Raw genomic sequence first — 18,470 nt, forward strand, 5'->3', positions numbered from 1 at the left:
GCATCTGATGTAGCAGTTCTGAGTGTGCTTTGAACCATGCTGAACACTCAGCTCAACTGCATCTGATGTAGCAGTGCTGAGTGTGTGCTGAACCATGCTGCACACTCAGCTCAACTGCATCTGATGTAGCAGTGCTGAGTGTGCACTGAACTATGCTGCACACTCAGCTCTGCTGCATCTCTGTGTGTGCTGAGCTCTGTGTAGCAGTGGTGTATCAGCATTGCTACATCTGAGATAGGACCACAATGGAAACATCTTAGACTCCGCCTCCTCCAGCAGAACCAACGTTGATTGGCCGAATGCTGTACACTGGCCAATCAATGCTGATCAATACATTCCTATGGGAAAAAGTCAGCTCGGTAACATCGCAAGCTGACAGGGATCCCGACCAGGTAAAGCCCCAAAGAGCTCGGTGAGTGACATTCCCCCCCTAATAAAGGTACTCCCTAGCTAACCCTGCCTGTACATCTGTCCCTGTCTCACAGTCACGTAGTTCACAGTCCCAAATTAATCAAATGTTAAAGCGACCATTCGTCTAAATTGGAGGTCACCTGATTTCAGCCGCCATTTCCTTTTTCAGATTTTTTTTTTCGATGCCTCCGTTGTTGTAGTTCCTGTCCCACCTCCCCTGCGCAGTTATTGGTGCAAAAAACGTGCCAGGGAAGGCGGGAGGGGATACAAATTTTTACTGCGTTTGCCTCGTGGTATTCGATTGCAATTGAAAATCCTGAACGGCCTGATATTCGATCGAATATCTACTCGATTGAACAGTGTTCGCTCATCTCTATTGATTAAATCTAATCTGATATATGTACACTCTAAGTTGTGTTTTTTTAAGGTCCGGCTCCTGGATAAACGAAAGTTTAAAACAACAGTCCCATGAGAATCATGATACTGCTTGCTGAAATAAATGGATAAATGAGAAAGAATATTCTTTATGTTTATGAAATTATTTATTCATATGTGAATTGTTTCGCATGTATTCTGTTGATTTGTCTATTTTTGAACACAATGTGTGAGCTATGTTTTTAAAGATAATGCCATGAAGTAGTTAAAAGAAGTTGTTGTATTAGGTAATTATTGATTTTAGCTGTTGATATGTGCTGCTTGGATGATTATTGGTCAGCATGAGCTTGAAAGATCTGGGGCATTTCAGGATGTTTGTAGCAAGCCTGAGGAAGAGTGAAAGTTGCTTTGTTAAAGTGCTACCATCCTCTCCTGTGTACATATTTTTTAACGAAGATGGAATAAAGATTTGTTCATTTTAAAAGCCGCTGTGGTGAGTGCCCTGATTTTTTTTTTTTTTTTTTTTGATATTTATACAAAGCTGAAGATTAAGTAAAACAACATAATAAGGTTAAAGTTCTGAAAGTGCTGCATTAACAAAAGTGGAAATTGTATCTAAAGTCCATTCTAACTTGCTGATTTGAGTGGATTTTACAATGTCACAACTTCACTTGATCAGAAGGATTGCTATCTTTAGACACCGGAATGAACCTTCCCATTTGTAACACACAACCCTAAAAAAAATTCACATAAAAAAAAAGTTTAGTTAATCTTTATAATGCTAATTTCCTGTAACAATTAGTTACTATGATTGGTCTATATGTATTTATATGATACTCTGTGAACTGTTCTAAATTTTGTTAGTAGTGATGTAGACCAGGATTAAAAAAAAATTTGATAATTTTATAGTTTAAATAATTAAAAAGCAGTGATGCAAGTAGTATATTTGTATTTTGTTGGTGGGCATTTGAAATATTAAATATATTTTAAAACATTTTCTTGTAAAATCCCCTAGGGTACTTCACCAGCAGGGGGAATAATTGCCAGTAGAATGCACTTCAATACCTATGCATTGCAGTGAATCTTGCCTGTTAGCAAACCAGTGACAGGCATTGTATTAGGACTTGGCTTTAGCAGGATCTAAGCTAAGTACAAAGATGAAAGACATTGTTAGGCCACAGTAGAGGCATAACTAGAAGCTCCCAGGCCGCAGTGCAAAATATGTAATGGGGTCCCAACTTACCATATATTACTGGTGTCTTCCTTATATTCTAGAGAGGCCTTTGGCCCTCCCTCGGAGACTCCATGGCCTGGTAGTGGTTGCCATCTCTGTACCACCTTATGCCCTTGCCTAGTTGCCATAACAGTCCTTCGCCACCCCATAATCACAATGCAAGGGGCAAATGGAATGTCAGTTACTCTGACAAATACCTCTGTCACTGTAGCTATTGACTATGGCATCTAAGGAGTTAAACAATGGGGATCAGTGTTATTACCATCCTACCTGTTGCAGCAGGTGCCCAAACTTACAGCAAGGGTCTTGTGGTAATCATGCAGATGCAAACACTTTTCCCAATGTAAATGTATGGGATTTTGCGATAAAAGGTTAAACACTCCTCCAGCAGACAGTCTAGAACCAACTTGTGTGCAAAAACGACAATTTTTAATTTGGTAACGCTCTACTGTTACAAATAATACTCAGGGTAGCCTGCAATCTAAGTGAGTTCCTGTGTTTTCTTCAGTACCACTATTTGTGTGGACTTGGATTATAACTTGTATGCAGTGGTGAACCTAGCCTCTCTGCTGCCTGAGGCGGATGATCAAAAGACGCCCCTCCCCCCTCCCGTATTGAGTCTGGGGGGGTTTGTTCATCTTTTGATCGTCCGCCTCAGACAGCGGGGGGATTGGGGGTGCTAGCAGTACCATTACAACATTACAATAAATACAATGTAATGTGATATTTTGTGCAGTAATACTCACAGGAGACGTCTTCCCACATTTCCTGTCTCTTCCCTTTGGACCGCCATGATCACTTTTTCCAGCAGTGACTTGACTTGTAAAGTTTGAAACACAGACATCTTTGACTCCTCACTTCACACATCCAACCCCTATAGATATATATATATCACAGCAGCCCCTGCAACCTATATTGTGCCTCACAGTGGAACAATAGACTGTGGGACTTAAAAGAGGTTGCAGGGGGGCTGCTGTGGGGCATAATAGAGGTTACAGGGGCCACAATGGACCCTTCAAGCTCTATTATGCCCCACAGTAGCACACCCATGAACTATTATTATACTCAGGGGTCTTTTCAGACCCCGAGTATAATAATCGGAGCCCCAGTGGAGGTGAGGGAACATAATAAACAGTGTTACTCACCTCTCCGGGATCTAATGTTACTCCTAGCAGGCTTCAGGCCTATATGGTAATGTGTCAGACATCACGTGGTCTGGGATATTACCATATAGGCCCAAAGCCTGTGCTAGTAGCACCATATAGGCCCAAAGCCTGTGCTAGCAGTAACAGGCTATTACTACTAGCACAGGCTTCGGGCCTATATAGTACTGCTAGCACAGACTTCGGGCCTATATGGTAATATCGCAGACCAGGTGATGTCTGGGCATTACCATATAGTATCCCAGACCACGTGATGTCTGGGCATTACCATATAGCCCCGAAGCCTGCTTGGATTAACACCGGATCCCGGAGAGGTAAGTAGTAACATTGTTTATTATGTTCTCTTGCCTCCCTGGGGCTCCAATTATTATACTCAGGGGTCTGAAAAGGGGATCGCGGCCTGACCCGGGTCTATTCACTACCGCCCGCCACGGCCTAAAGTACATGGGGAAGCGGGGGCGGCAGTAAGCAGATCCGGGTTGGTAAATAGGCCGCTGCCTGCCTGTAGATACTCCAGCAGGCAGCGGCCTATTATAAAACAAAAATAGAGTTATTATACTTACCGACTGAATGCGCTCTGCTGCTCCCGCTGCCGTTGCCGCATTCTCTTCTCTCACAGGACGTCTGTGTATCGGCGTAGGCGGCGTGATGATGCCGCCTACGCTAATACGTAGATGTCTGAACCAGCGCAAGGAGATGGGCAGCTCTCCTTGTGCTGGTTCTGAGGGAAAAGAAAAAAAAAAATCGCCCAGGCTGCCACCCCCGCCCATCCCCCCCCCCCCCCCGGGCCTGGGGGGCCACAAATGCTAGTGGCATAGCAGCCAAGAGGACCAGGAGGTGCACAGAAATTCCCTGCAAAATGACTGACAAACTCTTATTAGTTTCATATAAGTGAAGCAGTCTTCTGGCAGGCTGTGTAGCCCCTCAGAGACCCACAGTGGCATGGTAGGGCAGGCTAAATGGCAACTGACTTTTTGAGCTTATGCTAATGTTATGCTAAGCTAGGGAAACAAATGAAAGGCAAATTTTTTATTTTTTTTTATGTAGATAGTGAGCCCCAGATAGAGCTCATAATGTACATTTTTCCCTATTAGTATGTCTTTGGAATGTGGGATGGAAATCCATGCAAACACAGGGAGAACATACAAACTCCTTGCAGATAGTTTTATGCCCTTGGCAGGATTTGAACACCAGAACTCCAGCGCTGCAAGGCTGCAGTGCTAACCATTGAGCCACCATGTGGCCCCAAATGAAAAGCAAATTTAGCAATATTATATTCTGAAATAGATGTCACTGACTAAGCATCACCACACTCCAAAGAAGTGGACACTAGAGTTGGATGTGGACACTCCCCACTGCAATCTTGTAAACACTATAGTAATGTATTGTACATAAGTAAATAGGAAGTTATTTTGCCTTTCACGCTTTCAGTTAATGGGGCAGATTTGCTTTACTTTCTAAAACTAAGACAAGTGCAAATTTCGACTGGATAATATTGAACTGCGCCAGATTTATCAAAGCGACTAAAGTTGAATGTTAAACCTATCGCATCTTTCAGTCCAAGTTTATGTAACCTAATAGTTGTCTTAGGTTTTGGTAAAAATGTAGCAAAATGTTTTGCCACAATTTACACCAAAATTCTGGAGTATTTGTATTAGTTAACATGACATGTTTTGGGGTTTGGGGTACTGTATTGTAAGCCAGCAGAACAATTTACAAATACAGCAACAAAATAAAATCAAGTTTTCTAATTATTTGCTGCATTTTTACACTTGCATTCTAGGGATATTACAAAGGATATAAAATGATCATTAAATCAGTCATGTCATCTGTTTACTTACATTTGTTACTTTTTTATCATAGTTTGCTGGTACTCTTGATAAAGGTTAATGTATGACAAAGCTAAATTGCAGCAATAACACATGCTGATCATTCTAGAGTTTATTTCTGAGATATTTATGATGTCAGTAAAGTGGAATAGGATTAGATTGTGTTATCTTTCCTTTGCTTTTAGGTTAGGATTCTTGTAACAGCAAAGCATTACTACCCAGATTATCCTTTTGAGCAAAGAGAATGACAGCTTTCAAGATGAAGGATCTCCACTATTTCATGATTATTCTATACTCTATAACATTTGAGGCATTGGCTATACAGGTCCAATATAACGGGTAAGTTGTGAACAATATGACTTCATTGGTTATAATGCCATTGTATAGTTTGCTTATGCTTATTGGTGGAATAGGTTCGATCTAGTGTAATTCTATAAGTGTGGTGTAATAGAGAAAGTAGAAACAACCACTGATTTGTGTATATTCTGTATTGGCATTTATAATATGCATTATTAATTAGGAACAGTCTAATAACTTTAATTTATAATTGTGTTAATTCATTGCCAGATGTCAGTTGACAAAACAATAAGAAGCATCATAAAATATCAAATGGTTTTGCAAACTGATTTAGAAGTATGTCAGCTAAAATAATATTTATACAACACATTTTATATGCCCTAGCCTCTATAAAAAAAAAAGGATCAATAAAAATGTTGTTTCCTTCTTAATTCGCAGTATTTGCTGTATACCATAATCAGGCAAATCCAGACTTTTTATTACATCTGCAACAAATATAGAGAATGTATTACATTCTGTTTTGCTTACTTCTTATTAGTAGAGATGAGCGAACAGGAAAATATTCGATATTCGTTTCAAATAGCCGCTCAATATTCGACTATTCGAACGAATATCGAACCCCATTATAGTCTATGGGGAAAAATGCTTCGTTTCAGGGGATCCCACCATTCGACTCAGGAGAGTCACCAAGTCCACTATGACACCCCAGGAAATGATGCCAACATCCTGGAATGCAACTAGGACAGCAGGGGAAGCATGACATCTAACATGCCCAAGTCCCTGTATTATGTTGGGATCCCTGTCAGCTTGCGATATGCGCGAGCTGACTTTTTCCCATAGGAATGCATTGACCAGCGTTGATTGGCCGAATGCCATACAGAGTACAGCATTCGGCCAATCAACGCTGGTTCTGCCAGAGGCTTGTCTGTGAGGAGGCGGAGTCTAAAATCGGACCAGAATGGAGACTGCTGTGGACTGCTCTTAGACTCCGCCTCCACTGGCAGAGCCAGCGTTGATTGGCTGAATGCTATAGCATTCGGCCAATCAACGCTGGTCAATGCATTCCTATGCCGAGATGTAGCAGTGCTGGTACTGCTACACCGGAGATTTAGCAAGGCTGAGTGTGCGCTGAACCCTACTGCACACTCAGCTCTGCTGCATCAGACTGCTACATCAGACACTGCTACATCGGCCAGCACTGTTACATTGGGCCGTGCGCTCAGCTGGGCTACTCCGGAGATGCAGCCGAGCAGAGTGCACGCCCAGCACTGCTGCATCGGAGATGAAGTAGAGCTGGCCATTGGCTGAGCTCGGCTACTCCAGAGTAGCCAAGTAGAGCGCATGGCCCGATGTAGCAGTGCTGGCTGATGTAGCAGAGCTGAATGTGCAGCAGGGTTCAGCTGAACCTGCTGCACACTCAGCTCTGCTGCATCGGACTGCTACATCGGACACTGCTACATTGGCACACAGATTGTGTCCTTGATTTTAACCAACCTATATATTCAAATGAATTGAACAAGCCTTGAATCTGGACAGGTATAGGACTTGCTTCATTATTTGTGACTATTTTCTACGGCCAAAACACACATCCGCAAAAACTATGGATAGATGTATGGAGCCATAGAAATATAAGGGTCCATACATTTTTCTGTAATTGTGGATAAAAAAGTAGTCATGTGCATGGAACAAAGCAGGAAACATCATCCTAGTAATAAACTAGATATCACTGTGCTTCCATTATGTTGAATTTATGGCCATAAAGAACTATAGACATACTCACAAAGCTAAAATTCACCAGAATAAAATATTTTTTCTGTCTTGCAAACAGTATCCTCCATTGCTGAGACATTAGCTTTTTCTCCTCCTACGCTCATGTGTTGTTTGGTTTGATGAGGGCATCATGGTTTCTAGTCCCTCTATCCCTTCCTCCTTGCTATTCTTGATATGTACACTGCCTGGCACTGTCAATCACAGCAGAAAAGTGGAACTTTGATGTCATGTGAGAAATGGTGACGCACTTTTTTTTGTACCAAATACTTCATTAGCATATAAGGGAAAAGATATTATTAGAGATGAGCGAGTACTGTTCGGATCAGCCGATCCGAACAGCACGCTCCATAGAAATGAATGGATGCACCTGGTACTTCCGCTTTGACGGCGGCCGGCCGCTTAACTCCTCGCATGCCAGCTACGTCCATTCATTTCTATGCGAGCGTGCTGTTCGGATCGGCTGATCCGAACAGTACTCGCTCATCTCTAGATATTATCTCAGCAGCAGATGCACTGATCAGGAAGCTGAATGGATATAGCCATACGTGTTCAGATGGGAATACTCTATTAAATATTGTTTCTTTTATATTTTTTCATATTTAGAGACCAAGTTTTAAGCATTATCCCTGTAACACCAAGCCAAGCTAAGTACATAAGAGAAATTTGCAATGATGTGCAGGTAGGTTACAAACATACTTGGTGAAATTTGTCTTAACAAGCGGATCCAAAACAGATGTATACAATTTTTTCAAAAGCTTCCTTCTTTTGACTTCAAACATAGCATATGAAAGGACATACGTGTGAAGTTTATAATCATGTAATGCATAAAAAAAAACATTGTTATCCTTAAAAGTTGAATGCTAGATATAGTTGCTTATGCTTGAAACTGCTATAATGTTATATGATAAGATGGTGCCTGCATTCACGACGGATGCAAAAAAAGCATGCTTGGCTTGCTGCCACAAGACAGCCCCCCAAGGTCAACACACAGGAGCGGGAGTAGCTAGCTATATATGGCAGTGCTTAAACGTTTTCTGTTTGATTGAAATGTACCATACCAATCAGGAATGAATATGAAAACTTACATTGTTGTTATATCACTTCCTTTCTCTGCTACTATTTAACCCCTGTGTTCTTAAATAAAGTGCGTCAGCGATGCTGCTATTCCGCTCCTCTGCCCCCCCCTCCGGAATAGCAGCATCGCTCCTGCCGCTGCTGGCTTCATGCAGGGCAGGAGCGTAGCGATGTCGCAGGCCCCGACACTTGTGCTGTCATCTAACCCTCCCCGGCATCTGCCTCTCTATTACAGAGGATGCTGGGTCTGTATTGGCGGCCCCTTTTCCCCAGCTGCAATAGTAATATACAGAAAGTCCCATAGACGGCAATACAGTTGTATGGGGAGGGGGGGACTAATAAAATAGTTTAAAAAAAAAAAAAAAAAAAGCTTTAAAAATATATAATAGCTCCAGCACTCATTTCCCCCCTCCTTTATCTGAAAGCAGGAAGCTAGGTCACGTGGTGTAGACACAGGAATAGCTAGATACACAGGCTTGCTCCCTGCACTTAGCCCCTCCTCCCTCCCCCCTGAGAGCAGGCAGACACATGACTTGACCAGATAAGTCAAGGGCTGTGTCAACAATGAATTGAATAAAATAAGGTAGTGGACAAACAAAGCAGTTTTGCTGAAGCAGTGTATTTAGGAAAAGTCTTACATCCACATTAACAAGCAGTATAGATAGGATCCTTGTGATGGGACAACCCCTTTAACAGTACAGTACAGAAGGAATGGTAGCGGAGATGCATACATGGCTGAAGGCGAAAGGTCATTCATACATAACCGAAGACCATATGCATCTGAAAATCAATTCAGGCAGAAGGACAAATGCGTCCACACAGACAGAATCCACAAGATTACAAGCAAGACTCCGGCATCAGACAGAAAAATAAATCAGACATACAAATAGTAGGATAGTATGCATCCAAACAATAGATCATAAAACAGATAACTGAGACACTGGAAAGTCAAGGTATAGCTAGAGAAGAAGGTTTATATACACACATGTAGGCAGGATGAAATTTAGCAGATAAGCAGATTAGTTCTTGAAGAAACATGGCCATGCACAGAAGTAGACCATCTGCTAGGTATATTGGGAAAGATAGTATAGTGACAAGCAGAAAGCATCAGCATTACATACTCATACACGCACACACTTCTAATGCTAGGTTCACACTTGCCTTCGGGTTTCTGTTCTTTGAGTCCACTTGGGGACCTGAAAAAAGAAACCTAATATGCTTAAAAAGCGGTTACCCATGGCAACTCACATTTTTCACGCAGAATAGGGGACGGAATCCCTGAATCGGCAATGAGCGTGTGAGGTAACATTGTCATTGTCCAACCTTGTCCAACCTTGGACAACCTGGCAACTCAATGTACAGTCTTTGTGTTTAAGTCAAGTCAGGTAGTATATACAGGATTTAGACTTTCCATCTGATTCCACAGAATTTATTACGTCTAGAGGCCCCAATCTCCAAAGAGGGACTGCATTTGATCATAAATTATACCCAGTCTGGGAAGGCCTCTAATCCTTGCTTTACACTTTCAGTACTGTGACATTCCCTCACCTCACATGATCTCTAGGTTCAGCAACCTCTCAACTGAAATGTCACCACTGTGGGACTATTAAAGGATTATCTTATCTTAACTTGATCCAGGGTTTTTATACTGACTGGCAGATTGGAGTCGGGAAGGAATTTTTTCCCCTGAAATGGGATAATTGGCATGAGCCTCATGGGGTTTTTTGCCTTCCCCTGGATCAACACTATAGGGGATTGTAGGGTTATTGGTTGGACTTGATGGACTGATGTCTTCATCCAACCTCATCTACTATGTAACAATGTAACTTCCTCCTCTAAGCCCATAGATGTGTTAAGAATACACAAGCCAGGTAAAGACCCTTCCCAGTGCACTGGCTACAGGACATTTCATCTAATCAATGAGTACACTGAGTTGCTGGTAAACACTTTGGTCTTGAGATATGCCCTAGTTTTGCTAAACGTTGTTCACCTGCATCATCAGGATTTCTGGTGGGCAGAGAAGTACTTTATCTACATTGGTCAGTGTGGTCAGAGGCTCATAATGCTCCTATCTATGGATGGAGAAAAGGCCTTCAATGGTGTAAACTGATTCCTCCTGGAGGAAATGTATCCTGGTTTGAGCCTTGGCAACAATATGTTGCAATAAATACTAATTATAGTGAACAGTGTTTCCTCTAGCAAGTTTCAAACTTGTAATGGAACTGGCCATAGATGTTCCCTTTCCTATCTTGTGTTTGTGATGACACTGGAACCATTTCTATTATATGTTAGAGCTCATACTGACATTTCAAGGGTCACGGCAGTGAATTCTCATATTGAAACACCCGTGTAGACAGACAACTCCTGTAACTCCCAGTATCATTCAGGAATTTTAATGATATGCCTACCTCTCCCACTGACATGGGCATTCACCTTAGGAAAGCAGGGTGGAAAACAACAGCCTGGAAAAGTTTGCTGGTTCATGTTAATGGCTATTAATAATTAGCAGCCAATGAGGGCTCTATAAGTAATTTATTAACCCTTCCCATACTGCTCCGTGTCTGAGGAAGAAGCAATTTGTTCCTCAGACAGGGACCTCGAGTAGTAGGCCCGAGGCCTCATATTGTATGTCTAATTAGTAGCCAGATGGTAAAAGATCTGATTTTGTGCAGTGATCAGTGATCTGTTTGCTATGGAAAAAGAAGAATAAAACTGGCTATGGCTAGTTTTGAAGTGAATACACTGTTTGGGGTGAGAATTTATTGTAAATTTCTGATGTGCTAAACATCTTGACCAAGACCCCACGATCCCAAGAGCTGAAATGACCCTGAGATGCCATACTATGTATAGGTACAATGACGAGCAATGTTTTGTACTTTTAGCTTTCAGGCTCCATATCTCACCATCTGTTATAGCTTTAAACGTGAGACTACCATCATTATATAGACAATCTTCTTGGCTGTGTTATACATAACTTTGACTTGCAAATATTTAGTTATTCAGATTCTTGTCATGTAACTGCATTGTTACTGTTTTGGTTCTAAAAATCTAAATTTAATTTTTATTAATACACCTTTGGTTTTCAGCACTGCCTGAATCCAGGGCATGCTCTTGATCAGATTCAAGCATGTCTTGACCAAAACCTAATCCTAGGTCTTTCCCAATGTTGGTGCATACTGCTTGACTCATTTGAGTTTAAATAGCTGATCCTCAATTTGAACCAGTGACCTTTTGCTTGGGAAACAACATAATAACACACTGAGCTATTAGGGAATACGAGAACAGGATGTACTTTGTAGTATACAAGAAGAAAAAGATTTTTCCACCACCAGGAGCAAAACAGTAACAATACAGTTATATGACTAGAATCTGCATAACTAATAATATGCTAAATAGTTGCAAGTCAAATTTATATGTGAGATAGCCAAGATGATTGTCTATAAAATGATGGTAGTCTCACATTCAAAGCTGTAGTGGATGGTGAGATATGGAGCCTGAAAGTCACAAGTTCAAAACACTGTTACCCTTTTGCTTGTGAATATATCTTTATGTTTTATTTGAAGGTCAAGGGTATAGCATGCCTTCTTCTTCTTTTCTGTAGTTAACATGCCACAAATTAACATGTGCATTCTGTTTCACTGCAGTACGATTTATGGAAACCAAGCGGTTTAAAGGATATCTATCCTGGCATAGAAGTACATCTACGCGTCCCATCTTCGCTCCTGTATGATACGAAGCAAAGTCTTCACCAAAAAGAGATTTCATTTAAGTATGTGTGTTTTTAAAAAGAAAACTACTAGCAGAAATGTTGGATCACTTACTTATGGAGCCAAATTTAGCAGGATTTTTAACCTGTTAAGTAAACAATTGCAAATTACTTATATTCAACATCTATCTATCTATCTATCTATCTATCTATCTATCTATCTATCTATTTCAAAGAAAAATTGTTGCAGCAGCACCAGCAAATCTGGGGATTATTCCACAAATTGCACGGCTAAAACCCCTCTCCAGGCAAAAGGGTTTGCAATAAAAAAAACAAAACAGTGTACTGCTTTTTCCAATAAAAGGACATTTTCCATCCATACAAGTTGCTGACAGACTGGATTGTTTATATATATATATATATATATATATATATATATATATATATATATATACATATATCAGGGGGCAGCGAGTTTATATATCAGGGGGCAGCGAGTTATTTGATTCAACTTAAAAATGGCTACATCTATAGCAAGACCAGGGCATGACAGAGAATCTGACATGAAAGCAAAAGAATTTTAGTAGATATGAGCGAACAGTAAAATGTTTGAGGTTCGATATTCGTTTCGAGTAGCCCCTCAATATTCGACTACTCGAATCAAATATCGAACCATATTATAGTCTATTGGGGAAAAACGCTCGTTTCAGGGGTAGGCAACGTTCGATCAAATTATACTTACCAAGTCCACGAGTGAGGGTCGGGCTGGATCCTCCCGAGAAGTCTTCTCCTTGCAGCTTCCCCGCGGCATCTTCCGGCTCTGAATTCACTCTTCCAGGCATCAGGCCTGGGCAGAGCCAACTGTGCATGCCTGCACTACAAGCGGGCATGCGCAGTCGGCTTTGCCCAGGCCCGATGCCTGGCAGAGTGAATTCAGAGCCGGAAGACGCCGCGGGGAAGCTGCACGGAGAAGACTTCTAAAGGTAGGAGAAGAACCAGCGTTGATTGGCCTACTGTATAGCATTCGGCCAATCAATGCTAGTTCTGCATCAAACTTTTACATTCGAATAGCGAGTGGTACTCAATCGAGTACGAGTATTTCGAATACCGTAGTATTCGATCGAATACCTACTCGATTGAGTACTACTCGCTCATCTCTAAATTTTAGTAAAGCTACTTACGGACAGTTAAAGGGGTTTTCAAAGATATTTATGATCTATCCCATTATCGTAATAATAATGTCACTTTCACTTTGACATAACTTCAGCTGTGCTTGCCTTAAAGAGCTAGACATTGGAAGCATAGGTTTCTGGTAACCCTGAGTGTTCAACACTAGGTTTCAAGCCATTTTAAGGTGTGGTTTGTACCAAATTTGCTCAACTCAAAATGAATCTTGGACTCGAACCACCCAAACCCAAAATAAAATAATTTTTTAAGGATTCACCCATCTCTAGTCACCAATATCAAATTGGTGGGGTCCAATCATGGCATCCCCACTGATGCTGTTCTCACCAGTTAATACACAGAGAATGAAGAAAGAAAGCTCTGATCAATGTGTAGTGACTAGACGAAGATCGATAGATAGATAGATAGACAGACAGACAGACATGGATATATACATAATTTCTCTATTTTTTCCTACTGGTTGTACCTCAGCTGTGTCAGTGTCTCACTGTTATTTCCTATGTACCCACTATTCAGCCCACTGGTCAACACATACTTACACTCACCGGCCACTTTATTAGGTACACCATGCTAGTAACGGGTTGGACCCCCTTTTGCCTTCAGAACTGCCTCAATTCTTCGTGGCATAGATTCAACAAGGTGCTGGAAGCATTCCTCAGAGATTTTGGTCCATATTGACATGATGGCATCACACATTTGCCACAGATTTGTCGGCTGCACATCCATGATGCGAATCTCCCGTTCCACCACATCCCAAAGATGCTCTATTGGATTGAGATCTGGTGACTGTGGAGGCCATTGGAGTACAGTGAACTCATTGTCATGTTCAAGAAACCAGTCTGAGATGATTCCTGCTTTATGACATGGCGCATTATCCTGCTGAAAGTAGCCATCAGATGTTGGGTACATTGTGGTCATAAAGGGATGGACATGGTCAGCAACAATACTCAGGTAGGCTTTGGCGTTGCAACGATGCTCAATTGGTACCAAGGGGCCCAAAGAGTGCCAAGAAAATATTCCCCACACCACCACCACCACCAGCCTGAACTGTTGATACAAGGCAGGATGGATCCATGCTTTCATGTTGTTGACGCCAAATTCTGACCCTACCATCCGAATGTCGCAGCAGAAATCGAGACTCATCAGACCAGGCAACGTTTTTCCAATCTTCAATTGTCCAATTTCGATGAGCTTGTGCAAATTGTAGCCTCAGTTTCCTGTTCTTAGCTGAAAGGAGTGGCACCCGGTGTGGTCTTCTGCTGCTGTAGCCCATCTGCCTCAAAGTTCGACGTACTGTGCGTTCAGAGATGCTCTTCTGGCTAACTTGGTTGTAACGGGTGGCTATTTGAGTCACTGTTGCCTTTCTATCAGCTCGAACCAGTCTGGCCATTCTCCTCTGACCTCTGGCATCAACAACGCATTTCCGCCCACAGAACTGCCGCTCACTGGATGTTTTTTCTTTTTCGGACCATTCTCTGTAAACCCTAGAGATGGTTGTGCGTGAAAATCCCAGTAGATCAGCAGTTTCTGAAATACTCAGACCAGCCCTTCTGGCACCAACAACCATGCCACGTTCAAAGGCACTCAAATCACCTTTCTTCCCATACTGATGCTCGGTTTGAACTGCAGGAGATTGTCTTGACCATGTCTACATGCCTAAATGCACTGAGTTGCCGCCATGTGATTGGCTGATTAGAAATTAAGTGTTAACGAGCAGTTGGACAGGTGTACCTAATAAAGTGGCCGGTGAGTGTATGTTTCAATCATTTCGCAATTCTCTTTTCTTTCTACTGACACCCATGCTGACCTCATGTTTTACCCCGATTATGTTCTGCATTTCTATCTGAATAATATCCTGATAAGTACATGTCTTCCCTTGTGAGTACTAATCCTTTCTCAGCAGAAAGGTCATAATGTAACATTAAAGGAATATTTACTGACTAAGAGAATAATACCAGCTACAATAAGTACAAGCTTAAACTATGTTTCCAAACATCATTGTTATTCCTAATATCCATTGATCTAATGTAGATTGTGTAGTAAAACAGGAAAAAAAACTGTTTCGTTTCAGTATTCTGATAGATGATCTACAAAAACTTATAGAAGAACAATTTGCTGTTGGACGCAAACATAAGAGATCATTATCGGAGTTTGATTATACAAAATACCATCCGATGAATGAGGTAAGAAGGAGTGTTTCTGTTATAGCTAAAATATATCATGGGACTTGTTTTATCAGATTTTTTTTAAAAAAAAAAAAAAAAAAAAAAAAGGACAAACTGCAAAAAGTAAAACATTGAACATTTCTGCATAAAGTACATAGCAAAATATGTTTTCATTAAAATGTTTAATCAATGTGAATCAAAACTTGTTAAGGACACAAGGAAGAACAAAAGGAGTTCAGGATAAGGAGATTCTTTGAGGATTATATATAGTAATTAAGGACTAGAGATGAGTGAACAGTAAAATGTTCGATATTCAATATTCGTTTCGAGTAGCCCCTCAATATTGGACTACTCGAATCGAATATTGAAACCTATTATAGTCTATGGGGGGAAAATGCTCGTTTCAGGGGTAGGCAACATTCGATCAAATTATACTTACCAAGTCCACGAGTGAGGGTCGGGCTGGATCCTCCGAGAAGTCTTCTCTGTGCAGCGTCCCCGCGGCATCTTCCAGCTCTGAATTCACTCTGCCAGGCATCAGGCCTAGGCAGAGCCGACTGTGCCTGCCTGCACTACAAGCGGACATGCGGAGTCGGCTCTGCCCAGGCCCGATGCCTGGCAGAGTGAATTCAGAGCCGGAAGATGCTGCGGGGAAGCTGCACGGGGAAGACTTCTAAAGGTAGGAGAAGAACCACGTTGATTGGCCGACTGTATAGCAGTCGGCCAATCAATGCTGATTCTGCATCGTACTTTTACATTCGAATAGTGAGTGGTACTCGATCGAGTACGAGTATTTCGAATACCGTAGTATCCGATCGAATACCTACTCGATCGAGTACTACTCGCTCATCTCTATTAAGGACTGGAGGTTTACACTCTGGTCTTGTTAATCTCTGCTCCAATGGAGGATGCACTGATTTATGATGAGGCAATTCTCCCTTAAAAAGACAGTTGCATTCTCCACCGGGGCCTGTGCCAGTACTGAAATCTACACCAACGCCTTGCTTGCATAGATTTCAGGAATTGTTTATGTTACAAAAGTGGTATAGAGCCCTATATAATCCCACCACCAGCCAAAGAATTAGCAGTAACAATTTGTCTTATGACCATATGGGAGATACTGGTATCATAAATCCTACAGTAGCAGGCATTTTATAACTGAACAGGTGGGAGTGCTGCTTATTTTTGGTAAGTATGTTTGTGTCCGCACTTATCTGATCTTAAGTTTGGTTAAGGATTCCAATAGTTCTTGAAAGCAATGTGACAACATGACAGCAAAAGCTTGAAGTACTGCATTTCGTCTTCCCCCACAGAGTTGTCACACAGACACAAATAGGGTAGTTAATATATCACTTTGCAATAACTTGTTACAAAACCATGTTGTGTTAGAACAGCAGATTGACTTGTGCTCCACATATCTGGACATATCCAATATAATGTAGTCTGCTTAAGTTGGAGACTTCTTTAGTGCATTTTACCTACAAATATAAAGGTATATGAAGAATGTCTGAATTCTGTGAATTCTTTAAATTTTGTCATCACAAATGTAACTGGACTTAATTGTTCTTCAGATTGGTTAACAAATGCATTTTGTTTTTTGTTTTTTTATGAAAGCAAGATCACAATATGCCACTAATATAATTGAATTGCAGCAATTCACTCATTCATCCTCCATCCTTTTCCAGAGAATGGTCACACACAGAAACAAATATCGTAGTATATTGTGTGAGCCTATGGGGAGACCATGTTGTTTTTTAACAAGCTGCTTAAAGAGGAATTTTACATCAGAACAGTCCTTATTGGAGTGTAAGCATGAGTCAGATAGTCAAGGCTCACGCCAGCAAAATACGTATTCTGCTTCCCAATTGGTGCGTCCACTGCTGGGAAATTAGCTTTTTTCCTAATGTACGAATGCGCTGTTTGGTGCAACAATGGTTTCACCATTGCTCTGATTGCACCAAAAATCTATGCTTTTCAGTGCCCTGTCCCTCCATTACTTCCTCTCTACTATGATTGATAAGTACACTGCCTGATCCCATGTGACATAGCTAGCTGTAAGGTAGCTCTATGGTGCAGTGAGAGAAATGGTTATTGGCAGTTTTATGCATTTTTTGAAATTACAACTGTATCAGACCTGTCATAGGAATAAATGTGTGGCTACTTGTCCTTGTCCGAACAGCATGCTCCATAGAAATGAATGGAAGCACCTGGTACTTCCGCTTTGATGGCGGCCGGCCGCTTAACCCCCCGCGTGCCGGCTACGTCCATTTATTTCTATGCGAGCGTGCTGTTCGGATCGGCTGATCCGAACAGTACTCGCTCATCTCTATGAATTTTCATCCACTTCTATTTGCTTTCCAAGGCGAAAATATTAAACTTTGGAGTTATGTTCACATTTTTTTCTGATGTTTTCTGGTTTACAGATCTATGACTGGATGGATCAAATCAAAGAAGCACACAAAGAGTTAGTGACATTACATTACCTAGGGTTAACCTATGAGATGAGACCCATTAACTATTTTAAGGTAAGTAAGTTGCCCTCATGCTTTACAGTATTATGAGAGTAAATTATACTTGAGTTGAATATACATATAAATTCTACAGTTACAGTGAGCTGCAATTCTTATAATAATGAAAAGGATTCTTCTAACTAGAATATGCAATTACATTAACATTAATGGGATCTAGATAGAAGCCCCTTTGGATTTTTTCCTTTGCAGTAGTGCCTCCCACCACCCCGTTGTCTAGATTAGTGCAATACCGCTGCTTTCAGTAGGTGACTAAGATTACTATTCATTACTGTTTAGGGAAAGATCACTAAATTGGTGCAGCAAACCCTTCATTGTGAGGATCTCAATTGTTATACTGTAAGTGATGGCAGGGATATTATGTACTAGTAGAATACCCGCGGCTTCGCTCGTGTGAAATATGTTAAATTGTTGGTTATGCTAGCTAAATTAAAATTTTCAGTGTCACGCTGGAATTGACAATTTTGACATTTTACTAATTTGTCATAACATTGATGTGAACAACTTTTATTTATTGATTTTATATAACTATTACAACATGTAGGATTTAGCTGTCTGCTTGAAAAATCGGACATCTTTATAAACGGACACTTAAGGACAGACACAGACACTAAAGGACACTACATGATGTCCCATTCAAAATCATGCAAATTGCAAACGGACACAGCTAGTGTCCGATGCTAAAATATTCCGCGGACATTAGCATCGGACACTAGCTGTCGGACACCAACAG

The 18,470-nt window shown here is 41.2% G+C and overlaps 2 protein-coding genes across 2 annotated transcripts in view; both read left to right on the forward strand.

The window, feature by feature from the left end:
• Positions 1 to 18,470, forward strand: part of LOC142216492 (gamma-crystallin-1-like) — a 347,542-nt gene that overhangs the window by 162,039 nt on the left and 167,033 nt on the right. The window lies entirely within an intron of this gene.
• LOC142217406 (carboxypeptidase O-like) overlaps positions 5,204 to 18,470 on the forward strand; it is a 37,999-nt gene continuing 24,732 nt past the window's right edge. The window contains exons 1-5 of the mRNA XM_075285634.1: positions 5,204 to 5,351; positions 7,683 to 7,758; positions 11,798 to 11,922; positions 15,116 to 15,227; positions 17,633 to 17,734. Of these exons, the coding sequence (XP_075141735.1) occupies positions 5,257 to 5,351; positions 7,683 to 7,758; positions 11,798 to 11,922; positions 15,116 to 15,227; positions 17,633 to 17,734 (510 nt within the window). The 5' untranslated portion in view covers positions 5,204 to 5,256. The remainder of the gene's footprint in view (positions 5,352 to 7,682; positions 7,759 to 11,797; positions 11,923 to 15,115; positions 15,228 to 17,632; positions 17,735 to 18,470) is intronic.

The sequence above is a fragment of the Leptodactylus fuscus genome, chromosome 8 (genome assembly GCF_031893055.1).
Source record: "Leptodactylus fuscus isolate aLepFus1 chromosome 8, aLepFus1.hap2, whole genome shotgun sequence".
Taxonomy (NCBI): domain Eukaryota; kingdom Metazoa; phylum Chordata; class Amphibia; order Anura; family Leptodactylidae; genus Leptodactylus; species Leptodactylus fuscus.